The sequence below is a fragment of the Bos grunniens genome, chromosome 13 (assembly GCF_055505025.1).
Source record: "Bos grunniens cultivar Pamir isolate PY7600 chromosome 13, Bosgru_T2T1.0, whole genome shotgun sequence".
NCBI classification, from domain to species: domain Eukaryota; kingdom Metazoa; phylum Chordata; class Mammalia; order Artiodactyla; family Bovidae; genus Bos; species Bos grunniens.
Window position 1 is genome coordinate 76763724 of NC_141177.1, and position 27865 is coordinate 76791588.

A 27865-nucleotide genomic window follows, 5' to 3' on the forward strand; every position below is an offset into this window, starting at 1 on the left:
TCATATCTGAAATTATAAAGTTCAAGCAGAATGGTGAACCAGATAGGTTCAACCTCTCATTTGCCGATATAAACATCAAATACAACATGCAGAAACTGTCTGAATCAACTTTGCTGAAATTCTGGAAACAGTCTAAGGTATACAGAAGCCAAGCAAACACCCAATCAAGAAAAACTCATTTCCAAAAGAGTAGGAAACCTTTGTAAATATTTTTACTCATCCTTGTCCTACACCCTCCCCAGCAAAGCAGCAGTCTTGGCCTTGAGGCAGTAGCAGTGGTTGCCAGTTCTCTCCTGAGAATTAGAACAGATCTTATTTGCAAATTCTTATGTAAGTCAGTTCTCCTCTATCTGGTGATACTTGAAGAACTGATGGAAAACATTCATCCCTACTTCAACTAACTCAAAACTAAGATCGAAAAATCAGCAGGCAATGCTCATAAAAGAGCTCATAAAAGCTCTAGGCAATTACAGACTCACAGAAACCAAGTCTGTGAGCCTGGGACAAGATTAGGGGCAGACATACAACAGACTATAATGTGCAGATGAAAAGAGAGGATGAGGCTCTCCCATCAAAAGAGAGAATTTGGCAGAATGGATCCAACTATATGCTGCCACAAGAGACTCACTAAGGACATAAATAAGTTAAAAATGAAAGGATTTTCAAAAAAGATATTCCATGCAAACAGTAACCAAAAGAGAACAGAGGTGATTATACTAATTGCAGACAAAAACTGTTACAAGAGATAAAAAACATTATATATTGATTAAAAGGTCAATTCATCAGTAAGATATAAACCATTATGAATTTACATGTACCAAACAACAGAAAATGCCCCCCAAATTATATAAAAGAACAGTGACATACTTGAAAGGAGAAATATAGTTATACAATAAGAGATTTAAATATCCCACTTTAAATAATGGATGGAAAACCAGACAAAAGATCATAAGGAAGTAGAGGACTTGAACACTATAAACCAAAAGGAGCTAACAGGCATATACAGAACACTGTAGCCAAAAATAATGTCATTTTCATGTGCACATGGAATATTATCCAGGATGTTATGCCATAAAACAAGTCTTAATAAATTCTGAAAGACTGAAACGACACAAAGAATCTTTTCTCATCAAAATGGAACTAGAAGTCAGTAACAGAAAAAAAAAACTGGAATATTAAAAAATATATGAAAATTAAATAATACATTCAATTAACAGTGGGCAAAGGAAACAATCAGAAAATACACTGACACAAGTGAAAACATACCAAGAAAAAGAGAGAAAACTAAAATTTCTAAAATCAGAAATAAAAGTAGGGACAGGATCACAAATTTCACATACATAAAAAGGATGATAAGGGAATACTACGAACAACTATACACTAAAAAACTGGATAAACTAAAGAAAATGAACAAATACCTAGAAACACCCACCAAAACTAATTTATCATAAAGAAATACACTACAAGGAAATTATAGCCAATATTCCTTGTGAATAACTACGTAAAAATCTTCAACAAAACACAAACTGATTTCAGCACCAGCCTAAAGGGAATACACCTATGAATGGAAAAGAAGAAATGAAAGTATCTGTTCACAGATGATAAGATCGTATGTGTAGAAAACCCGAAATATTACTAGGTTGAATTCAGTAGAGTCACAAGATACAAAATCAACACACAAGTTCAGCTGCATGTCTGAGCATGTACAAACAATGAACAACTGACAAGGAAATTAAGAAAACAATTTCATCTACAATAGCATCAAAAAGAATAAAGTACTTAGCAATAAACTTAACCACTGAGGTGAAAGACTTGTATGATGAAAGTTAGAAAACACTGCTGAAATAAATTATTCTTAGTTTCTGTTTTTTTAAATATTGTTATTATTTTAAAAAACAGAAAATAACAAGCATTTGTAAGAATGTGAAGGAAACCCTGTACAATGCTGATGGGAATGTAAAATGGCACAGCTATTGTAGAAAACAGTACTGTGGTTCCTCGAAAAGTTAAACATAGAATTACCATATAATCCAGCAATTCCATTCCTATTTATGTAGCCAAAAGAACTGAAAATAGAGACTCAAACAGACACTGGTACACCAAAGTTTACAGCACCATTATTCATAATAGCCTAAAGGTAGAAACCCAAATGTCTATCAACGAATGAATAAACAAAATGTGGCATATATACACAGTGGAATATTACCCAACCATAAAAAAGAAGAAAATTCTAATACACACTACAATATGAATGAACCTAGAAAGCATTTTAATAAGTGAAATAAGCCAGACATAAAAAACAAATATTGTATGATTCTACTTATATGAAGTCTAGAACAGGAAATTTATGGATACAAAAAATAAGTAGAGATTGCTAGAACTTGGATGAAAGAGGAAAATGGGTAGTTATTATATAATGGATCATGAAGGTGTGTACATGCTAAGTCGCTTCAGTCGTGTCAGACTCTGCAACCTCAGGGACTGTAGTCACCAGGCTCCTCTGTCCATGGGATTCTCCAGGCAAGAATACTGGAGTGGGTTGCCATTTCCTTCTGCAAGCCACCTTCCTGACCCAGGGATTGAACCCATATCTCTTATGACTCTTGCATTGGCAGGCAGGTTCTTTACCACTAGCACCACCTAGGAAGATACCAAGTTTCTATTTGGGAAGATAAAAATGTTTTGGAAATGGGTACCGATGATGACTGTAAGTGTACTGAAAAACCACTGAATTGGGAAGCCCTGGTAGTTCAGATAATAAAGAATCTGCCTTCAATGCAGGAGACCCTGGTTTGATCCCTGGGTGGGGAAGGTCCCCTGAAGCAGGGCATGGCAACCCACTCCAGTATTCTTTCCTGGAGAATTCCATGGACAGAGGAGTCTAGCGGGCCCCACTTCATGGAGTCACAAAGAGTCGGACATGACTAAGCGACTAACACACAGTGATGACTGTAAATGTACTGAAAAAAAACCCTGAATTGTTAAAATGGTTAAGCAGATTTTAAACACACCTAAGAACCAAGTTAGCATAAATCTGAGTCAGTTACTTAGCTGAGATAAGCATATGTTTAGTAAACTTATATGGTCATTATTATCTCTGCTCAGCCATGTTATCACCTGCATAAGATGAAGAACTCAGAGACTACAGAGCCCAGAATATTTTTTGTATTTATTTGTCAGACATTTATAAGTATGGTCAAATTCAGTATTCTTATGAGTCATTTAATTTCTACCATCATTAAAACAACCAAGATGTCAGGCATCTGGGTATCTCCACCCAGACACACCTGCTATTTTAACAATTAAGTAAGATAAATATTTCCAGAGCCCATCCTATTTATATTCCTTAAGGATGGACAGATTGTCTCTACATCAGGACTGGCTTCCTGCCACCTCTTGCTCTCCACTATTTCTTCTCACGTCTCTTTTTCCTTTTGCTCCTACATCCTTCACACTTTTCTCAGGCAGCCTAAGAAACTCAAAATTCCTGTCTGCATTTGCCCTTACTTTCCAAGATTCTCATATCCACAAATGTTCAAGATATTTTTCTCAACTGAAAGTCATCTCCTCTGATGTACATATTATGCTATTCCCTTAGTATATGAAAGCTGTTCAGCCAGATTTTGTTTTAAACAGAAATTTTTTTCCTTTTCAATGACAATTAGGATTCATACACATTAAAGGCCAGAAATGTTATCAGTTTGTTATTAACTCTTACTAAGTGCTAAATAATAACAAAAATTAGAAATTGTAAAACAGTAGCCTTTAATTCAAAAAGTATTTTCAGTTTTACATGCCGTCTTCTCTCTCAAATCTAATAGTACAAATTTCAAAATTCTTAAAAACCACATACAAGCACTCATAGAAGAAACAAACAAAAAAATTAGTTTCTGATGTTTCCAAATTAGCAATGTCTTAAAATTTTTTTCCTTGACCAGATGTAACTCTACTTAGCATACTTACCTCAAACTACAAAATGGGTTGGTACACAACAACCTCCACTAGACATCATACAGTAAAATTCCAAGAAACAGTCACACTTCCTACCTTCTAAAGCAGACAGTCCAAATTCAAACTGTATGTGTACTTACAGTCACAAGCATAGGCAAAAAATCTACCTTCTATTATACACTGGCTATGAGCACAAGAAGTTTCACACAAGAGGAAGGTGTGTTCTGTAATAAGAAGGAGCTCTGATCTCAATTATGTTCTCTTCATGACCTTAAAAAGGAGAAATAAATACCCCAGTGGGGTAACTGAGACATGAGGAGACAAGTTTAGGGATGTCATAGGTTCTCCAGGTAGGGTATTCAGCAGCAGAATTGGGATGTGAGAAGAGACACATTTAATTCCAAAATCTGTGCATTCCCAGAGGTAACAAAGAACACACGTATACTTAACAAAATAATAGAAATCACTCCCATTATCATATAGTTGATGGGCATGATAACATTTCAGTTCAGTCGCTCAGTCGTGTCCAACTCTTTGCGACCCCATGAACGGCAGCACGCCAGGCCTCCCTGTCCATCACCAACTCCCAGAGTTCACTCAAACTCACGTCCATCGAGTTGGTGATGCCATCCAGCCATCTAATCCTCTGTCATCCCCTTCTCCTCCTGCCCTCAATCTTTCCCAACATCAAGGTCTTTTCAAATGAGTCAACACTTCGCATGAGGTGGTCAAAGTATTGGAGTTTCAGCTTCAACATCAGTCCCTTCAATGAACACCCAGGACTGATCTCCTTGAGGATGGACTGGTTGGACCTCTTTGCAGTCCAAGGGACTCTCAAGAGTCTTCTCCAACACCACAGTTCAAAAACATCAATTCTTCGGCACTCAGCTTTCTTTACAGTCCAACTCTCATATCCATACATGACCACTGGAAAAACCATAGCCTTGACTAGATGGACCTTTGTTGACAAAGTCATGTCTCTGCTTTTTAATATACTGTCTAGTTTGGTCATAACTTTCCTTCCAAGGAGAAAGCATCTTTTCATTTCATGTCTGCAATCACCATCTGCAGTGATTTTGGAGCCCAAACAAAATAGTCTGTCACTGTTTCCACTGTTTCTCCATCTATTTACCATGAAGTGATGGGACCGGATGCCATGATCTTTGTTTTCTGAATGCTGAGCTTTAAGTCAACTTTTTCACTCTCCACTTTCACTTTCATCAAAAGGCTCTTTAGTTCTTCTTCACTTTCTGCCATAAGGGTGGTGTCATCTGCATATCTGAGGTTATTGATCTCTCTCCTGACAATCTTGATTCCAGCTTGTGCTTCTTCCAGCCCAGCATCTCTCATGATGTACTCTGCATATAAGTTAAATAAGCACGGTGACAATATACCGCCTTGACGTACTCCTTTTCCTATTTGGAACCAGTCTGTTGTTCCATGTCCAGTTCTAACTGTTGCCTCCTGACCTGCATACAGGTTTCTCAAGAAGCAGGTCAGGTGGTCTGGTATTCCCATCTCTTTCAGAATTTTCCACAGTTTCTTGTGATCCACACAAAGGCTTTGGCATAGTCAATAAAGCAGAAATAGATATTTTTCTGAAACTCTCTTGCTTTTTCAATGATTTAACAGATGCTGGCAATTTGATCTGTGGTTCCTCTGCCTTTTCTAAAACCAGCTTGAACATCTGGAGTTCACAGTTCATGCATTGCTGAAGCCTGGCTTGGAGAATTCTGAGCATTACCTTACTAGTGTGTGAGATATGTGCAACTGTGCAGTAGTTTGAGCATTCTTTGGCATTGCCTTTCTTTGGGATCGGAATGAAAACTGATTTTCCAGTCCTGTGGCCACTGCCTACTTTTCCAAATTTGCTGACATATTGAGTGCACTTTCACAGCATCTTTTTAGGATTTGAAATAGCTCAAGTGGAATTCCATCACCTCCACTAACTTTGTTTGTAGTGATGCTTCCTAAGGGCCACTTGACTTCACATTCCAGGATGTCTGGCTCTAGGTGAATGATCACGCCACCATGATTAACTAGGTCATGAAGATCTTTTTTGTACAGTTCTTCTGTGTATTCTTGCCACCTCTCCTTAATATCTTCTGCTTCTGTCAGGTCCGTACCATTTCTGTCCTTTATTGCGCCCATCTTTGCATGAAATGTTCCCTTGGAATCTCTAATTTTCTTCAAGAGATCTCTAATCTTTCCCTTTCTATTGTTTTCCTCTATTTCTTTGCATTGATCGCTGCGAAAGGCTTTCTCATCTCTCCCTGCTATTCTTTGGAACTCTTCATTCAAATGCATATATCTTTCCCTTTCTCCTTTGCTTTTCACTTCTCTTCTTTTCACTATTTGTAAGGCCTCCTCAGACAGCCATTTTGCTTTTTTGCATTTCTTTTTTCTGGGGATGGTCTTGATCCCTGTCTCCGATACAGTGTCACAAACCTCTGTCCATAGTTCATCAGGCACTCCGTCTATCAGATCTAGTCCCTTAAATCTATTTGTCACTTCCACTGTATAATCATAAGGGATTTGATACATTAAGCCTCAACTTATACCAAAAAGGAAAACAAACAAACATAAAAAAACCTGAAAGTTTTTACCCCAACAGAATCACTAGTACAGGAGAAGTATAAAATTTGGGAAATCTCTTAACTCTGTTATTTTCATATGGCAGATATAATCTCAAATCTAAGTTGATGGGAGAATTACCACAATGGGATAGTCTGGATTCTTAACTGAATATATCCTAATTCAATCTCCAGGAAACAAACAAAAATCTGAAATCTATGACTTGCTCTGGAGCTAGATCAAACTAAAATGTAGTATTTCCAAACCTCCAAATGCACAAATATCTTCTGCCCTGGCATTCATATGGCCAGGCATAAGGATGTTTATTGAACTTTATTACCTATATTTTGTTACTTGCTTCATCAATAACTCCCAACTTGTCCTAAACCAAAGGCTTCAATAAAACAGTAAATTAGATTCAAATCCTTATTTTGAACACTTATATGAAAATGTAACAAATAAATATTTGAAAAAAGAAGACTCATACAGGAAAGACAATCAAGGTGGGGACGAGGGTCGGAGGGAAGGTTGACTTTGGCTGCCACCAGTCTATAACCTATCTCAAAGTATCTGTCTGCACTGATCAAATAGATTTAAGTAAAACCATACTTACTTGTATAATTCATTTAATGGGTTAAAAAAGAAAACTAACACAATCTGTGGTGAAGTTATGGACCTATAAAATACACAGAAAGATCTTTAAATCCTGTGGTTTCAAAACTGGGTCATATTTACATGTATCAAAAAAAATTTATTTTTGTTTCTGCATTATTTTAAAAAACAAGTTTAAATCCAAGGACAATTTACATAGCACTTGGTGGCACACAATGCAATGTGCAATAAAACTTATGTGTTGTTAAAACTGTGTTGGAAAGTAGTTTAGAAGACCAAGGATAAGATAAAGGCAGAGGAAAAACAAAAACCATGTAGTGAATTATGAATCCCTATATCATTTCATGTTCTTTTTTTCTCCATTTTAGAAGTTAACCTTATTTCACAAATGTCTGACTAAACTGATGCTTACATCTTCACACAAAATACCACTATACAAAAATTGTTTATATTTTCACACATTAGTGTGAACGTCATTTATCCTCAAAATTCTCTTACTCAGCTTAATTCTTCCATGGGAACCTAATTCTTTATCTGTAGCCAAGTTCTTTTTTGACGCAAACCAATAAACTCAGTAAAGGGCTTAAACAGGATATAATAATAAGATAATTTCTAGGTTTTTTTATGTGTCAAAAATCAATAATTACAAAATACAGGCACTCAGAATACCTGAAAATTTTTCCACACTTAAAACTGTTGTTATATAATGGGCCTAAGTTTGTACATTTACACTCATTTAACTTAAGTTGTGTTGACATTTAAGCACACAGAAATTAAAATAATGATGTTTAGTTACTAAGTACTACAAATAACAATATACAATGCTGATGTATGCACGTGACACATGAATTCTCATCCTTGGGTCAACTAACTAGTTAAATATCTATACAGTAGTTCTGTAGAATCTTTACTGTTATTTATCAATAGGCTATCTAACCTTTAAAAGAGTAAGACTGACCTTATATTACAGACAGGAAAAGTATTTATTATCTACATTAAAAACAACTGGATTAATTTCTAAGGCCATCATTCCCACATGAATCTTTATAATTCAGTGGGAAAAAAAAAAGGTGAGAAGACAAAAAATAATGTATGAAATGAAATACCACCAGGCAAATAGTTTATCATTTATTCAAGTCACAAAACAAATACTTATTAAATATCTACTGTGCATCAAGCATTATGCTAGATGGCAGGGATATAAAGGAGAGTTAAGACAGACAACATGGTCCCTATGTTCACAGTAAGTAGCCTTTATAAGGGGATAAACCTTGATCAGATAATTCTATGATTAAGTACATTAAAAACAAACTATTACCAATGCTGTATGAAAGTATTTAATATAGGAACCTGTTTCAGAGCAAGGGTTCAGGGAAGACGTCAGGGAGAATAGAAAGGTTTCAATCTGAGAACTGAAAGCTGAGATGTGAAGATAAAAACAAAATGATAAATCATCAGCAGTGGGAAGGAGCACAGTACATTCCAGAAAGAGAAAGGACAGTGTGGCTAGATGCAGAGACCAAGAAAAAGGGTGATATAATAAGAGGCCAAAAGGAGAAAGGCCAGTTCATAGAAGAATTCAGATCATTTTAGGATTTTAGTCTTTAATCTGTATGTGCTGTGTGCTAAGTCACGTCATTCATATCCAACTCTTTGTGACCCTATCCATGGGATTCTCCGGGCAAGAACACTGGAGTGGGTTGCCATTTCCTTCTCCAGGGGATTTTCCCAACCCAGGCATTGAACCCAAGTCTCTTATGTCTCCTGCACTGGCAGGCAAGTTCCTTACCACTAGAGCCACCTGGGAAGCCCAGTCTTTAGTCTACTTTTCACTTCTGGAGCGAAAAATATCTGTTTCTAATATAAGCTCTACTTGGGCAACATCTTCACAGGTAATGGAAACTTCACAAATAAATGTTAAAAGAATAACCCTGAGTGATCTTAGTTACCTGAGGCAAAAAGAGATTTCTGTTTTTTAATTAAATTCATTTTAAGATCATGTAAAAAATGGGGGAAAAAATCACCACCCACTGAAAACAAAAGACTTGTACCTAATAAAGTTGAGGTGTTCTGCTCTGAGCTTTCTTCTGCTTCTATAGATTATTTTACTTTTAAAGTATAGTGCTCAAATTGAAAATATTAAAAGGAATCAATATCAAAAGGCTATAATAGGAAACATACCTTTCCGATTTTTATAACCCTACTAAATTCAATCCTGTTATAAATACCATGTTTCTAACTACTCAGTCATTTTAAATTGTGGCCTGTCTTCCAAACAACATTAAATATTTAATAAAAATAATGTGATTAATATAGTTTTAAAATCTGTAGCAAAGCCCACCTCATCATAGTTACCAAAACTTTTAAATTTGTTTTACCACATGGTCCCTTACCCCGTCCATCTGATTTTCAGCAACATAATTATATTCTTATTTCCTCATTTCTGGTGATTAATAAATATACTGACATTCAGGAAATAGTTATTGCTAATTTACTAAGGATAGCAATACAGGGCTCTGCATTGGAACTGAAACATGACTAAGATACTTTTTCTTTGATAATTTTTGAATATCAACAGTCAACTTGGGACATAGGTAAAATATGACAAAATCCAAAACATTGAAATAAGATCTCAATGTGATAGAGAGACTCAAGAATTTGGACTTAACTTTTATTTCTTTGGTCAGCCATCACCTCTTACAGAAATAACATATTTTTTGGTTTGCCGTCACCTCTTAAAAATTATTCAAAACTAGAAGTGAGTTAAAGAGAGCAAATAAGGCTGAACTTCTAAGTTAATCAAAAGAAACAAACACACATGCCTTCAGTAAACCCATAAATCTCAAAATATTTCTATACACCTCAAAAAATGGAAATTCAGACTTAAAAAGACTTCACAGTTCAGGTATTTTCTAGTTAAATGTTTTCAAATGACCTATAAATCAGATTTGAATATTACATATAAGATATGAAATATCAAGTTTCTAAATGACCCTTTTACCATTTTGTCATACCTGAATAAAATAATTTTATAGTTTCCACCTAACTCATCTTCATTATTTTAGTTTTCATCCCTTACTGTTCCATATAAACATTAAAAGTAATGATTCACAATCCCCCTATAACTATAGCTATTTTCCCTAAGGGCAACCAGTAAGAGACAATTAGCTTAAGCATGGCAAAATCATGTTTCTCTGACTGGTATTCTAGTAGAACTTTAGCAAAGAAAGTAGCACAAGAGAACAGAACACACACCAGTTAAACCTTGGAACTGAACTTTTGTCCCTACAAAGAAGCAATGCCATCCTTCTATTATATCATATCTACCCATCCATTCATATATCTTTGTCTTTCTACTATATCCTAGGACTACAGTTTAGTAATTGTATGTATTGTACAGGTACTAACTTTAAATGACGCATTCCCATTTACCATATGCAGCAACAGAAGGACTAAAGAGAAAGATTCAAAGAGAAAGAACCTTTGGTTACTTTCATAAGATTTCAGAAAACCAATGCAATCTGAAAACAGGCAAATAAAAGGAAACAGCATTTATTTGCCTTTTCTGTATAAACTGTACTGCATGAAAACAAAAAAGTTGATAAGGAAAAATTCTTTATATACTGGATGCTTGGGGCTAGTGCACTGGGACGACCCAGAGGGATGGTATGGGGAGGGAGGAGGGTGGAGGGTTCAGGATGGGGAACACATGTATACCTGTGGCGGATTCATTTCGATATTTGGCAAAACTAATACAATTCTGTAAAGTTTAAAAATAAAATAAAATTTTAAAAAATAAATAAAAAAATAAAATGTAAATTATAAAAATAAATAAATAAATAAAAACAAGATGAGAATTCTTTCTCAGGAAAGAATTTTAAAATTAAAAAAAAAAAAGAAGTCCAATAAACGAGGAATGATAAAATTGGAATAACATTATTTTGCAACCCCTAATAAAATAATGGATCAGTCATCAATGGCTGCTAAATTCAGTAGGCAAAAAGTTGATAGGGAACATTACAAAGAATGGATTAGGCAGACAATATTTGAACCTAGTGATCAGTCTTAATCACCACAGAGAGCAATAACCAGACATTATGCAAAAAAGAATGTATAATAATCTATAAAGTAATCTTTCCAAAAAATAAAACTCAAGTCTGACCAAGCCTCTGGATTTAACTACCGGCTCATAAGAAACACAGGGGGACAGAGGAACATGCTAAATGACACAACAAAGATGCACTGAGTAAAATCCAAAATTTCACGTTCTATAAGACAAATAGCCTACTTTATTCAATGGATAAATTGCAAGAGGCAAAAGGACAGAAAGAGAAGAAACTACAGATTAAAAGAGACTTAAGAAATATATCAATTAAATGCAGTATGTGAAACTCGTTTAGATCTTGACTCAAGCAAACCAACCATACAAGAAAGCAAAACTATGAGATAATGAGAAAAATGTGAATACTAATTGGACATTTAATTAAAGAATTCTTAATTTTCAGGTGCAGTAGTAGTGTGGTTATATTAAAATAACAAAAATGTGCCCTTACCTTTTAGAGATGCATGCACAGGCATACATACATGTATTTACAGATAAAGTTGGTAAGATATACAGGAATTGCTCCAAAATAGTCTAGGAGAAATGTCCAGGGAACATGGATATACATGACATAAAACTAATCATTATTAACTGCTGAAACTGGATGGTGGGCACATAAAGGTTCATTATACTAGTCTATTTTTATATATCTTTTTAAATGCTCATTTTATTTTTTTAATTTTTTAATATAAATTTACTTATTTTAATTGGAAGCTAATTACTTTATAATATTGTATTGGTTTTGCCATACATCAACATGAATCCACCACGGGTGTACACGTGTTCCCCATCCTGAACCCCCCTCCCACCTCCATCCCCATACCATCCCTCTGGGTCATCCCAGTCCACCAGCCCCAAGCATCCTGTATCATGCACCAAACCTGGACTGGCGATTTGTTTCATATATGATATTATACATGTTTCAATGCCATTCTCCCAAATCATCCCACCCTCTCCCTCTCCCACAGAGTCCAAAAGAGTGTAAAAGAATACATTTGAATCAGTTCTAATGAAGTGGATGAAACTGGAGCCTATTATACAGAGTGAAGTAAATGCTCATTTTAAAGTTTGAAGAAAAAAAAAAAAAAGCATTGTCCTTTGTAGACTGTTAACCTCTGAGGCATTCTTATGCAACGTATTAACTGAGCCCACTTAGGCATAAGGCACTATTACAGGTGCTAGAGAAACAGTATAATAGGAGAAACAAGTATTTTAAAATTCCCTACAACAGAGCAACTGACAAATGAAACAGTATTATTACATAATTGCTAACCAGAGGAAGAAGTAATCAGAAGCATGTAATTTCAGAGATTTACTAATAGTAGTTGACAAATATAACCATGAATAATAAGCAAATGGGTTTTGGGGTATCAGTATTTTGGGTAATCTCCCATTCTTTCTTCTATGGGTCCCTGCTGCTGTGAAGTCGCTTCAGTCGTATCCGACTGTGTGGGACCCCATGGACAGCAGCCCACCAGGCTCCTCTGTTCACAGGATTCTCTAGGCAAGAATACTGGAGTGGGTTGCCATTTCCTTCTTCATCTATGGGTCCCTGGCTTTCTGATATTATCAAACTAGTAAGTCAAAGTAAAAAATATCATCTACTTGCTTCTTTCTTTCTGCAGAAACATTGATTTTATATTGTTTGGCAATTTTTGGTTTCCTTTTGTTAAGACAGCTTAAAATTACAACAAATACATTTGGCCACTCTCCTCATTTTTATTTAAATGTCTATTACAATAATAAGAAGCATTTAATTAAAGGGAAACTGAACAAAATTAAGAAAAAAAATTTTAAACAATAGCTTGAGATCATTCCATGTAATCCTGAACATCAAGGCCAAAATGGTCTTCCATAAAAACGCAGATAATAAACAATAAACTATTTAACTTAAAATTGGAATATTATGCTTTTGCTAGCCCAACAAATAGTATTCTTTTCCTACAAATCAGAAACTAAATGACATAGACCCATAAACAAATGTCTTTTAAAACTTAGTTTGAAATCTTATACTTAAAAGGTTAAATTATTATAAATACCAATACCTACTTATATATTAATACATACCTATTTACAAGCAGTGGCTTAAACACTCAAAAATAAAATATAAAAATATTACTACATAATTGTCCTTTATCATTTTTCAAAGATTTATATTTTTAAAGGATCTTTCAAACTAATAAAATACCAAAACTCTTTTGACTAATATTTCAGTATAATTGAGCACTGGATAGGTAACACTGGAAGAAATCACAATGAAAGATATATATAATGCAGAGAAATTAACAGATATTATTCCATTTCATGAAAAAGAGAAGAGACCAGTCACCAATTTCTGGGTCACAATACAGTAACATTAAATGGAAATACAACATTGTTTAATGGAAATACAATTTTGATAACACCACCTAGTTCCTCATGAAAAACATTCACAATCAAAAAACTTGAAGAAAAAAATGAAATATAGACAGCAGTTGTAAATCACTTATAGAGCTCATATTGGGAGAAATGATTAAATAATAGGCTCTTGTTAGGGAATAACAATGTGAGGTGTTATTCAATGTATCTTTTCTGATTGGGGGAAACATTTTGGCCTGTGGTATCTCTGAAAATACCCAACTCTTGAGTTCTCTAACAACCCAGTTCAACCAAAAGTCTCTCATGATGAATATTCAAATAGAAGCAACCAACATAAAGGTCAAGCCTCTACACAGATGTGAGCAGACTCAAAACTGGGCAGTGTAGCCTGCGTATCACTATTGCTTTTTCAATTATTCTGGCAGCAACAGAAATCTACCTGTTTCAGGATGCAAAATTTGTTTAAATACATCATCATCCTTAGAAAATGACCACCTACAACAGCAATGAAGAAAGAAAATCAGATAAATGAAGCAAAGGTAAAAGACAGATTCACCTGTCACAAAAAGTGGAGCTTAAGTATTCACTATCAGTTTCTCATAAACAAAAGAATTAGTAACTTAGACCAAAACATGAAGAGGCACATGGCCCTAGTTCAGAGAAGGCCCAGAAATCTGTCCTTGTGATCTATACACTTTTCTTTACACAGCACTGTCTTCTCTCAATGATGTCTTAATTCAACCATTATTAAAACAACTGCATTTGCTGAAGACACTGGGCAAGCAGGTCAGATGTGTATATCTCAATCAGCTTGTTCAGTGACCCCAAAAGAACCTGGGGTACAGCCACTACCTCATTTGCCCAAGGTCACACATGTTTCCAGGCAGAGTAAGCTCTAAAGGAGCCCACAGACTTTGCCTTCCTAGAAAAACAAAATTCTCTCTAAAGCCCAAACACTGAGGTAAACATGTTCTCTGCACAGACACCAAAGGCTAATTTGGCTGCTATTTCCCAGATTTTGCCCATAGGAATTCCATGCTAATCTTCTTGATCTGGGTCCATAGAATACTCTATAATTCCCTGTCTGGAGCCACCAGGGAAGCCAATCTAAGATTGTGTTCCAATCTAAAACCACAATCTATGAAATTAGAAGGTTTTAAGTCCCTTTCATAAAATCAGCTTTCATTCTCAATATTTATATATCCTTAAAAAACACCATTTCTTCTTAAATTTCACATTCAGACTATTAACACCAATGAGTATTCATTCACAGATAATATGTTAAACATCCATTAAATCTCTTATGCTTTTGTAGAACTGTTTCCATATACCTTCCTAATACTTAATAGTTCATTTATATTCTAACACATATATTTCCCTGAAACAATCTGGACTCTCATTAGATCATAAAAACTTTAAGAGTGAGTTAACTTTGTCATACAAATACTTTACAAGTAAACATAACATATCATACAACATATAAACTCTTCTTTAAATTACATGAAATGTTATTTGGTTTTTCTCTGTTCTTCCTAATACACTCTTTCAACTGTATCCAATTCTTAAAATAACTTTACAAATGAACCTAATCAAAACAAACCCAACAGGCCATCCCACCAAAGCAGCATATCCCTAATATCATTTGTTCCAAACACTACTGTAGAATAGATTTTTTAAAGTAACTGTAAAAAAGTACCACATAAATGTGGTATATTTCCAAACATGAATTACGTTAATACAATTTAAGTTTAAATAACACAGGGTAGATTGCTAAAAACAATTAAATGACAACCAGTTATTTCATATAGCAAAAATGACATCTCTTTATTAAGTGCCAGTTATTCCATTCTATCACCAATTGTCCTGCAGAGGTCATAAACAAATAGGAATGGTATCTACCTGAAAAAATGTTCTGAGAAACTTACCATCATTTTGGCTCTTGCCCTTCATCTCCTCTTTCCACGATGGGATGGTGTTCAGGGGAACATAGTCCCTTATGTATTCTTTGCGTCTCTCCTCTATGGTCATCTTCAGTAAACGTTCTTGCAAAATAAAAGCAGAATCTCCATTTGTATTTAACTTTTAAGTTCAGGAATTATTTTATAATTTAAATATTAACCATGTTAAATTAACCAAGAGTTGATGTGGGCTTGAAGAATACCAAAATACAAATCTAGTGACTCCATATTTGAATGGAGTCAAATTAACACTCAGCAGGCAAAAAAAAGATCAAAGCCTGATGAGGAAAACATTCTTGTGACAGTCCAGAAAGAAGCTCTTTCAGACATCTACTGACAGTCCACTATGTGCCAAATGATACATTTATACACTGCAGGTACAAAGGTGACCTTAACTCTGGAGGAGTTCATAAGACAAAAGGGGAAATGGGTAAGATAAAAAATAATAGCTACATAAATAAAATAAAATATCCTAAGATAAATACATACAAATGCTAAAAGCACAAGAAAAGCAACCACCAAGATACTCCTTAAGTCTATGATGCCATCAACAATAAAAATGTCCTTTCGATTTAATAATACCTTTGTGGAGGTGATATAAATAATACTTTATAAGTCTTGATTATAACATTATAACACTTTTTAAACACTTAGAATTAACGACAGCTGATGTCATTTATAAAGAACTCACTGTGTGCCAGGACCTTCACATGTATACTTTAATTAAAATAATCTTTCCAACACTCAGCAAAACTGATGGTATAATTATCCCAATTTTGCAGATGGGGAAATGAAGCACATCAAAGTTCAGCAGTTTGTTCAAATCAAGAGAGCTTTCCATTAAAATCCACATAGATATCTCCATCAACAACTATAGCCTACACCATTAGCCACTATATAGTACTACCGTTATATAGTACTACCGTCTCAAGGAAAGCTCCCGAAGAGGTGACTGCAGCACGCCAGGCTTCCCTATGCCAGGCTTCCCTGTCCATCACCAACTCCAGGAACTTGCTCAAACTCCATGTGTATTGAATCAGTGATGCCATCCAACCATTTCATCCTCTGTCATCCCCTTCTCCTCCTTCCTTCAATCTTTCCCAGCATCAGCATCTTTTCAAATGAGTTGGTTCTTCACATCAGGTGGCCAAAGTATTGGAGCTTCAGCATCATATCTTCCAATGAATATTCAGGACTGATCTCCTTTAGGATGGACTGGCTTGAGCTCCTTGCAGTCCAACGGACTCTTAAGAGTCTTCTCCAACTCTACATTCAAAAGCACCAGTTCTTCAGCACTTAGCTTTCTTTATAGTCCAACTCTCACATCCATACATGACTACTGGAAAAACCATAGCTTTGACTAGATGGAGCTTTGTTGGCAAAGTAATGCCTCTGCTTTTTAGTATGCTGTCTTGGTTGGTCATAGCTTTTATTCAAAGGAGCAAGCGTCTTTTAATTTCATGGCTGCAGTCACCATCTGCAGTGATTCTGGAACCCAAGAAAATAGTCTGTCACTGTTTCCATTGTTTCCCTATCTATTCGTCGCAAAGTGATTGGACTGGATGCCATGATCTTAGTTTCTTCAATGCTGAGTTTTAAGGCAACTTTTTCTCTCCTCTTTCACTTTCATCAGGAGGCTCTTTAGTTCTTCTTTGCTTTCTGCCAGAAGAGTGGTGTAATCTGCACATCTGAGGTTATTGATATTTCTCCCAGAAATCTTGATTCCAGTTTGTGCTTCATCAGGACATCCCGCCATTTCACATGATGTACTCTGCATGTAAGTTAAATAAGCAGGGTGACAATATACACCCTTGACATACTCCTTTCCCAATTTGGAGCCAGTCTGTTGTTCCATATCCAGTTCTAACTGTTGCTTTTTGACCTGCATACAGATTTCTCAGGAGGCAAGTCAGGTGATCTGGTATTCCCATCTCTTTCAGAATTTTCCATAGTTTGTTGTGATCCACACAGTCAAAGGCTTTAGCATAGTCAATAAAGCAGAAGTAGATGTTTTTCTGGAATTCTCTTGCTTTTTCGATGATCCAACAGATGTTGACAATTTGTCCTCTGCCTTTTCTAAATCCAGCCTGAACATCTGGAAGTTCTCAGTTGACATACTGTTGAAGCCTAGCTTAGAGAATTTTGAGCTTTGAATAAACTATTCAAGAATAATTTAATGAAGGTATTAATACAAGGAGGAAAATGGCCACAAATTTGAAAAGTAACTGGAAACATAAAACAAAAATGCACAGAAATCTCTATACCATGCCAAGCAGTTTAATCTTACCCTAAAAACTGTTTTGGGTTGTTGTTGTTGTTTAGTTGCTAAGTGTGTCCAACTCTTTAAAACCCCATAGCCTGTAGCCCACCAGGCTTCTCTGTCCTTGAGATTTCCCAGGCAAGAATACTGGAGTGGGTTGCCATTTCCTTCTCCAAGGGATCTTCCCCACCCAGGGATCAAACCCACATCTCCCGCACTGGCAGGCAGATTCTTTACTGCTGAGCTACCAAGGAAGCCCTTATCCTACAAACTACACCACTAATATACAAAGTTGATTATGCATATCCTAGATGGTGCATAAAATGATCTACTAGGATACAGGAGGAAAAATAATGTAAAAATTCTGTTTGAATCTAAGGGAGTAACAAGTTAAGATTTAATAATATTAAATGTATAAACTGACACTGGCATCCTCACTCATTTTGTTATGTCAGCTGTCATGTATCATGTACTTTACCAAAGGTCTCCATGATGTAGAGCTATTGACAGTCATATTCACACTCTCAATTCTCTTTCAGCATACTATGAGGTACAGTAGTTTAGGTAAGTGGTTTTAAGGATAGTATCTCATTTTAGGTAATCTAACCCTCATAAAATAATCAATTTAAAAGATTCTTTCATAGAAATAAACTGAAAAAAGTATTTATGTAAGCACAAGTGAACAAAAACTGGGGAAGCAACATTTTTCCCTACTCCTAGGACTGGCTTTCATGGGATATATTCAATACTACAATACTCCAGAGTCAACACTATATTGAATTTAAGACCTCTAGGGCATTCAAGTTGAAATCAAGAATCTGGAACTCAGGAGAAAGAAAACCAGCCTAGTGATTTTGGAATTCATAACCTAAAATTCTAGTCCTACAGTAAGTTCATAGGAAAGGATAAGATAGGAAAGCAAACGTCAAGCAAACAACATTTAGGGAGTGGACACAAAGATGGGAAAATAAAACAGATGTCACTGGGGGTACAAGGTGAATCAGGGTCCCAGTGATATAGAAACCAGCAGAGAAAAGGGTTTTAATGAGGAAAAGAGGGGAAATCTTGTCAATTGCCACAGGATGATCAGGAAGAATGAAAATTAATAAGCCACACGTTTTTATCATCTGGGTCAAGAACAACACTGAAAAGAGAACAAAATGGTCAACAGAGCCATCTGGATTCTAACACCAAATCATGCAAATCTATGTGATTTTGGGTAACTTAATCTCTTTGCATCTTTCTTCTTGAGGCAGGCTGGTAGGTATTAGTCCCAACATATAGATGAGACAACTGAGAGAGAGAAGTTGAATAATTTACCTAAAGTTCTACAGCTAGTAAGCAATACAACTAGGATTCAAACCCAGGCAAATAGAGTTCAAAGCTCAAGACAGCTTTGAGTGCAAGCTCAAAGCTTACAATATACTACCTCATGAAGTTGTGAGAATTAAATAAGACAATTCAAGTATGTTACTTAAAATAGTGCTGGGCACACAAAAACAGAACTCATATAGTATTTTTATACCAGTACCACCATCATTGTTATTACTGAATGACTTTAGAAACATTAGTTTCCTTAAAGCATAACTGAGATCCAGGAGATGAGGGACTGAGCAAAGTGAGAATAGCAACTCCAAGGGGAACCCTATGGAAGGAAAGCTACCTTAGGGTAGAAAAGACTTTAATTGTTATAGGCTGAGAAGAGGAACCCAAAGACACTGAGAAACTAAACATACCCAAATGAGCATAAATGACAATACAAGATCTCAAAGAATACAGATGATACAAAGAGCACAAGCAGATGGGTTAACCTTAGAAACCAAGAAAAAAAGTGTTTCCTCTAAAAAAAAAGGAAGAAAGCGGAAAACAACGGACATGTAAAGAAAGAAAGAGACTATGGAGAATGATGTTAGGGCTGTTCATGTGTTCATGACATGTATTTTCTCCATGAATAAAAAAGGCAATGTCAGACTTCTCTGCTGGTACAGCGGATAGTTATCTGCCTGCCAATGCAGGGGATATGGATTCAATCCCTGGCCCAGGAGGATTCCACATGCCACAGAGCAACTAACCCTGTGTGCCACAATTACTAAGCCCGCACCCCCAGAGCCCGTGCTCCACAACAAGAGAAGCCTCCGCATTGAGAAGCCTGCTCACAGCAACCAAAAGTAGCCCCTACGCTGCAACTAAAGAAAGCATGAGCACAGGAACAAAGACCAATTGCAGCCCAAAAAAAAAAAAAAAACCAAGAGAATGTCATCTGTTTAGTATAGGAGGTTGGGGTCTTGGTGAAAAAAGAAGCTTGAAGGAAACAGTAAATATGAAATAATCACAGAGGAATAAAAGTGATGACTGGTGTTTACCAAAGCACAACCATAAAAGCTCAGATCACTAATATGGAAATACTGCAATATCAACAATCAGGATCAAAAATATTACACAAGCAACTTGTACTTTTTAGTATCAGAGTATATATGGGAAAGCAACCTGACCTCTGTCATTCCATTTACTTAAAAACTCAACTACGGACACGAAATAAGACAACAAGATAAAACATTGAGATAATTTAGCTTTCAGTACTTAAAATGATAGCACACATGGAGTGCTTTTGAATTAGGGGGTGCAAACTATTAGATCAACATCATTTATTTAACTTATGTGGACTTGAGAATTCCTTACTTATTTAAACAATGACACATACTGGAGGCGACAGTCATATATACAGTCTCTTCAGTTTTACACAAAACTTTTCCTTAAGGGATGTTTCAGCTTTGCAGTTATACTTACTATATGATATACTGAGTTAAAATGTGTTTATAGAATGCCTTGACATTTCAATGAGGTAGGTAAGCCTTCCTTTAGATTTAAATAATAGCTACAAAAATACGATAATACCCTCTTCAGTGCAATTCAGAAGAAGGTAATGTGTTCCATCCTTAATACTACGATCCTGGAAGTCCTTATCTCCTTCTTGATGGTACAACATAAGATAGACAGAAATTTTATTGAAATATAGTTGATTTAAAATATTATATATACTACATATTCCAAAAATAGATATCCTAATTAAGACACTGACACACTAAAACGTGTTCAAGGCCATAATAACTTTCTCTTTTAACATTCAACTTCATGCAAAAATAGGTTAGTTTTGGACAAGAGAAAAATTTACTTTGTTAAATGCCTTCTTTAACCGTGTATTTGCTTCTCTGTTAGGATATATTAATTTGGTAATATTTTCTCCTATTACTACAAGTAAGAGAAGAAAAAAATCAAGACATTAAAGTTTCTAAAATGCTTGTTTATCACAGTCTAACAGTGTAGATGTTAAATGAAGGACTATTATAACATTGTGACTTTAGGAACATTATTATGGAATAAAGATAGTTCTTCAGTAACTGCTATAATTTCATTAATTATTCATCTATTGAAAACAATCTCCATGTCTTTCACTATTCTGCCTTCATTATTATCAGTAATACCCAACCTAATATTTCAAGATTATCAATAAAAATGGGCATAAAAGATTTTTCAAAGCTTATAAGGTAAATTGTTGAAATTCAAGTAACTTCTACTGGGAAAACAAAGCAAAATTATTTTACACTACTTTATATATCAACAGCATTTGTTTTGCAACACCAAAATTCAGTTCTATATATGTCCATAATCATTAAAATATAATTAAATGGTACACAACCTAGTCTGTCAATATTTAAAGACCCTTTTAATTGGGTCCTTCAGTTATGCTATGTCAATTCTTGCCAGTAGTTAATGTGGAAAAAAGAATCCCTATTAATCCCTTTATTCATGCACTGTTTGAAGTAAGCCTTATATTAAAGGATTCTTTTTCCACATTCATTCCCTTTCTTTCATCTGCTGCTTGGCCTTATTTATAAAGACCAGGAGCTGCAATAACAATCCACAGGTTTTAAACATCTATCATCAAGGAAATCAACTTTCACTCTAGTCACTCTTTTATCCTTGCTCTATAAAGAAGGTAAGGTACTTAGGAGAGATTTGCAGTTCTGTCATTCGATATACTAAGTTTAGTATATATCTTAGCAGTACCACTGCAAGTACTTTTTACTACATTTCTGTATAATTAGCTAATTTTTAAAAAAGAAAGAAAAAACTGCAGAGACTCTTGGAATATTGCCTAACTGATGCCAAAGAGAAACAAGGAGAAGGGGAGAAAAGATAGTTGAGTCGCACATTTCAATGTCTTATCGACCTCAATGCCGCCGTCAACCTAGCTGAGGTGGGCAAGCTTGGATCTGCACAAAACTCAGGGGTGGGCTCATTCACTGAGTGACTTTAGTCTCACAATCTTACTCGGAGCAACTTCAGACCGTGACGGAATAGAGGAAAAGCACTGCGGAGAAAAACCCATTCGGACTTCTCCAAAGACACCTAGCCTCGCGGACCAGACACGCTCGCTTTAGGATTCCCCGGAGATCCAGGTTCCAAAAGTCACACTGCGGCGGGCGCAGGAGAAAAGGCCCTGACTGAATACCCAGAGGCGGGGACGCCCGTCCAGCGGAGCACAAGGGAGCGAGGCGACGGGTGACCGGCTGAGGCTCCGCGGGAGCGGGGCAGCATCAGCAGCTGCAGTCCGGCCGTCGGCCGGCGGGCACGTGTCCGCGGGACACCGAGGCGGGGAATCCCAGAGTGCCGGCTGGGGTCCGGGCACAGGGCGGGGGGCTTGGGGGAGCCCGGCGGAGCCCAGGGGCCGCCGCGCAGAGGTCCGCGCCGGCGTCCCGGCGAAGGTGACCGGGCGCAGCGGGAGGCGGAGAGGGGCGTGCGCCCACACGTGCGCGAGCCGCAGGTGCCCGGGGGCGGCGCGTGCACGCCGGCGTGCGCGCGTGTACACACACGGACCTGCGGGAAGGCGGCACCGGCTGGGCGGACGAGAGGCAGAAGCCGGGCGGAGCGCGCCGAGGCACACACAGACCCCTGACCCCCGCCCCCACCCCACCCCGCCGCCCGACCCCCCAGGACTCGACGGCCGGGTTACCTTTCTCCTCTCTCCACACCTTTTTCTTCTTGTTGCTGGGGTACATGTTGCCGTGGGGGTGGCTGGCTTTAAGCTGCAAGTTCCCCAGGCTCACGGGCAAACAGGGTGTGTGTGGAGTGGGAGGGTGGGGAGGGGGCACTCGGGAGGGAAAAAGTGAAAGAGGCTCCGGGTCCTGCGCCGCTCGCCGCTCGCCGCTCTCCAGTCGCCGCCCTCCTCCCTCAGCCCGCGCTCGGCTCCAGCTCCCACCCGCCTCAGCCCCACGGCCGCCACCACAGCAGCACCTCAGAGCCTGTCAACTAGGTCACGCCTCGCGCTAACCTAACACCCGCGTAGGCCCCGCCTCCCAGCCGCTAGCCAGCGCCGCCTCCCATTGGCTGCACCGCCCGCCGCTCTCCGCTTTCCAGCGGCCGCGCGCCCCGACTTCGGCCCCAGGGCGCAGGCGCAGGCGCAGGCTCGGGCCTGACGCCGGAGACGTTGGGGAGCTGGAGGGGGTGGAGCCAGGGCGCGAGGGGGCTGGAGGTGGTTCACGACTGGGGCGTGGCGTGGGGCGGCCACCCGGGAACTCTGAGAAGAGCTGGGCTTCACTCCGGTTTCGCTGCGCAGGGAGAACCCGAGGGCGTGGCCTATGGGGAGGGCCAGGTGCGCCAGGTGACTGCAGACGGGCAACGCTGCCGCAGGGCCTAAAGGTGTATATGTGGGAGGGATGTCAATCAGCACTCGCTCGCTCTCATCGCCCCGTCTGGACCGATTTTACCACAGAAACTGAAGAGTTCCTCGTAGTGGGCAAATATAACCGAAAGAAGGGAAAGGATTAGGTGATGATTCCAAACCATACACTATCAGCTCCTCGACCTTGTAGTAGAAACTATATATTTCACTCGATTCGGTGAAGTCTGGAAGGAACAGAGGCAAAATGAACTACTCAAGAGTTTGAAGACCCGGGGAGGAGTGAGCAGCCAAAACTTTATATAGAAAACTGAAGAACTTGCATCAAAGCAAGTTCAAGTGGATGTTAATCAAAGTCCGTCATCTTACTTTTCTCTCCGCCAGTTGCTTCAGGTAAAGCTGCTGGTCTAAAGCGTTCGCTTGAATCTGGGCAATACTAGTCTGCACGTGTTCTGAAAACCCAGTTCTACTGAAGTCCTCCATAAGAGTAGGGTGACCTAGAATTTAGAGGAAATTTGGTAACCCCCTTCCCAAATTTATGGTGTTTCTAAACGTCAGACCATCTACAAGGCTGATTTGATGAAAGTGGTGAATCCGCATTTGATAATTGAAGTGCTGTGGCATATGGGCTGTAGGTAAGTCAGATGTGTTGCTGCTAAGTCACTTCAGTCGTGTCCGACCCTGTGCAACCCCATAGACGGCAGCCCACCAGGCTCCCCCGTCCCTGGGATTCTCCAGGCAAGAACACTGGAGTGGGTTGCCATTTCCTTCTCCAATGCACGAAAGTAAAAAGTGAAAGTAAAGTCGCTCAGTCGTGTCCGACTCTTCGCGACCCCATGGACTGCAGCCTACCAGGCTCCTCCGTCCATGGGATTTTCCAGGCAAGAGTACTGGAGTGGGGTGCCATCGCCTTCTCCGCAGATGTGTAAGAGCAAGTAATTATTTGAAACACAGTTTCTTTTAAGAGAAGAGAGGGGGAGGCCCCACTTAGAATTGTAAAGAATGAAACGTTCTGAGTAACAGGACACTCATGAAAATGATTAATAACACAGGTAAAATTTTTTATTGTGACAGTGCTTCTGTTTTTCTTTTAACACTGTGAAACACTAAAAAATTGAGAGAAATAAGGAAAGCTTCAAGAAGGAAGTGAAATTTGAACTAGTAATAAAAATACTCATTTACTGGCAGTGGAAATAAAAGGTGAACTCTAGTAAAGGGCACATTACCAAGGCAGAATCAATAATTGGTAACGAAATAGATTTGGGGAAGAGAATGAGAAAGAGAATATAAGGTTTCATGGTATAATTGAGGAAAACAGCAATATGATTAATAATAAAGTGAACAATACAGAAACAGTTTCAATTTTGTGAGAAAAATATTGAATTCTTGGTTAGAAATACACAATGTTATGTGTTTACAGGAAAGTGCATTATACAGGCACCATCTCTTCTGTTACAACAGAGAAGCTTTTACCACCCCAACCCAGAGCCAGGCATTCCACCTGTGCTTTCTTAGGAATACTACACTATTGATTATCCTTTATCTCATGTTGAGTCATAGAACTGGGACCATCCATCAACTTTTAAACCTTCTCAGATCTTTACCATGTTAAAAAAAAAAAAAAAAAGAAAGAAAAGAAAAGTTCCTTCTGTGATCCTACACCCACTACTACTAGCAGAAGCTATAGCTTCTTCCTTTCAAAATATTGTGTGTGTCCATTTTCTTACATCCACTTTCTGCTCTGCAGTTCACTCAAATCTGGGTTCTGGGTTCTATCCTATAAATCAACAGAAATGGCTATTGCTAAGGTAATCAATGACTTTCATGTTACATTTAGTGAACACTGTTCAATCTTTGTCTTATTAAATCTTTCAGCAGCATTTAACACTATTAACCTCTTATTGCTTCTTAGTTGGTAAAGAATTTGCCTGCAATGGAGGAGACCCCGGTTCGATTCCTGGGTCAGGAATATCACCTGCAGAAGGGATAGGCTACCTACTCCACTATTCTTGGGCTTCCCTGTGGCTCAGCTGGTGAAGAGTCCTCCTGCAATGTGGGAGACCTGGTTAGATCTCTAGGTTGGGAAGATCCCCTGCAGAAGGGAAAGGCTACCCACTCTAGTATTCTGGCCTGGAGAATTCCATGGACTGTATAGTCTATGGGATCACAAAGAGTCAGAAACGACTGAGCAAGACTTTCACTTAAATTTGAGTTTCCTCCTATCTGGTCATTCCTTTCAGTTCAGTCACTCAATCATGTCCGACTCTTTGCGACCCCATGGACTGCAGCATGCCAGGCTTCCCTGTCCATCATCAACTCCCAGAGCTTACTCAAACTCATGTCCATAGAGTCAGTGATGCCATCCAACCATCTCATCCTCTATTGTCCCCTTCTCCTCCTGCCTTGAATCTTTCCTAGCAACAGGTCTTTTCGACTCGTTTCTTCACATCAGGTGGCCAAAGTATTGGAGTTTCAGCTTCAACATCAGTCCTTCTAATGAATATTCAGGACTGATTTCCTTTAGGATGGACTGGTTGGATCTCCTTGCAGTCCAAGGGACTCTCAAGAGTCTTCTCCAACACCACAGTTCAAAAGCATCAATTCTTCGGCACTCAGCTTTCTTTATAGTCCAATTCTCACATCCATACATGACTAATAGAAAACCATAGTTTTGACTAAATGGACCTTTGTTGGCGAAGTTATGCCTCTGCTTTTTAGTATGCTGTCTAGGTTGGTCATAGCTTTTCTTCCAAGGACCAAGCGTCTTTTAATTTCATGTCTGCAGTCAACATCTGCAGTGATTTTGGAGCCCCCAAAAATAGTCTCTCGCTGTTTCCATTGTTTCCCCATCTATTTGCCTTGAAGTGGTGAGATCAGATGCCATGATCTTAGTTTTCTGAATGTTGAGTTCTAAGCCAAGTTTTTCACTCTCTTTCACTTTCATCAAGATGTTCTTTAATTCATCTTTGCTTTCTGCTATAAGAGTGGTGTCATTTGCATATCTGAGATTATTGATATTTCTCTCAGCAATCTTGATTCCAGCTTGTGCTTCATTCAGCCCAGCATTTCTCATGATGTACTCTGCATGTAAGTTAAATAAGCAAGGTGACAATATACAGCCTTGACATACTCCTTTCCCAATTTGGAACCAGTCTGTTGTTCCATGTCCAGTTCTAACTGTTGCTTCTTGACCTGAATACAGATTCCTCAGGAGGCGGGTCAGGTGGTCTGGTATTCCCATCTCTTGAAGAATTTTCCACAGTTTACTGTGATCCACACAGTCAAAGGCTTTGGCATAGTCAATAAAGCAGAAATAGATGTTTTTCTGGAACTCTCTTGCTTTTCCGATGATCCAGAGGATGTTGTCAATTTGATCTCTGGTTCCTCTGCCTTTTCTAAATCCAGCTTGAACATCTGGAAGCTTATGGTTCACATACTATTGAAGCCTAGCTTGGAGAATTTTGAGCATTACTTTGGTGGCGTGTGAGATGAGTGCAATTGTACAGTAGTTTGAACAGTCTTTAGCATTGCCTTTCTTTGGGATTGGAATGAAAAGAGACCTTTTCTAGTCCTGTGGCCACTGCTGAGTTTTCCAAATTTGCTGGCATATTGAGTGTAGCACCATCTTTTAGGATTTGAAATAGCTCAAGTAGAATTCCATCACCTCCACTGTCTTTGTTCGTAGTTATGCTTTCTAAGGCCCACTTGACTTCACATTCCAAGATGTCTGGCTCTAGGTGAGTGATCACACCATGGTGGTTATCTGGGTAATGAAGATCTTTTGTGTATAGTTCTATGTATTCTTGCCACCTCTTCTTAATATCTTCATTCCTTTACAGTCTCCTTTTTTGCCCCATCTTTCTTTTCAGTCATTACATTTTGGAGTTCATTGACACTCAGAACTAGAACTTCTTATCTCTTTTCACTTTTTACTTTGAATAATTTCATCCATATTCATGGCTCCATTTATAACTATAATTCTCAACTAGGGGCAATTCTGTCTCCCTTGGGGACACAAGCAATGTCTGCAGGCATTTTTGGTTGTCACACCTGAGGGAAGAATGCTACTGGCATTAAGTGAGTATAAACCAAGGATTCTGCTATGCAACCTGTATGCACAGTATAGTCCCCCACAACAAAGAATGTCAATACTGCTGAGGTTAGGAAATCCTGAGTTACATCAATGACTCCCAAATTTATTATTTCCAGGAAAACTTTCTTCTTGAACTTTAGACCTATACATGCTACCATGTACTGGATCTTAACTTTAAGAGGCAGTGTTACCCACTGGTAAAAATGCATGTGGAGCCAGTTCATCTGAATTCAAATTCTAGGTTTACCCTTATTGATTATGTGACTCTTGGCAAGTT

At 38.0% G+C, this 27865-nt stretch overlaps 1 protein-coding gene across 9 annotated transcripts in view; it reads right to left on the reverse strand.

The window, feature by feature from the left end:
* Positions 1–23123, reverse strand: part of MACROD2 (mono-ADP ribosylhydrolase 2) — a 2315241-nt gene extending 2292118 nt beyond the window's left edge. For 6 of the 9 annotated variants that reach the window (XR_015139977.1, XM_086335015.1, XM_086335014.1 and 3 more), the window contains exons 1-2: positions 22830–23123; positions 15523–15639 (exon numbers count right to left, since the gene is read on the reverse strand). Coding sequence is in view for 5 of the 9 variants with exons in the window: in XM_086335015.1 (XP_086191141.1) it covers positions 15523–15639; positions 22830–22875 (163 nt within the window). In the remaining 4 variants the exon portion in view is untranslated. The remainder of the gene's footprint in view (positions 1–15522; positions 15640–22829) is intronic. The other 3 variants (XR_015139980.1, XR_015139978.1, XR_015139979.1) reach the window with 2 other exon arrangements.
* Positions 23124–27865: the final 4742 nt, after the last annotated feature.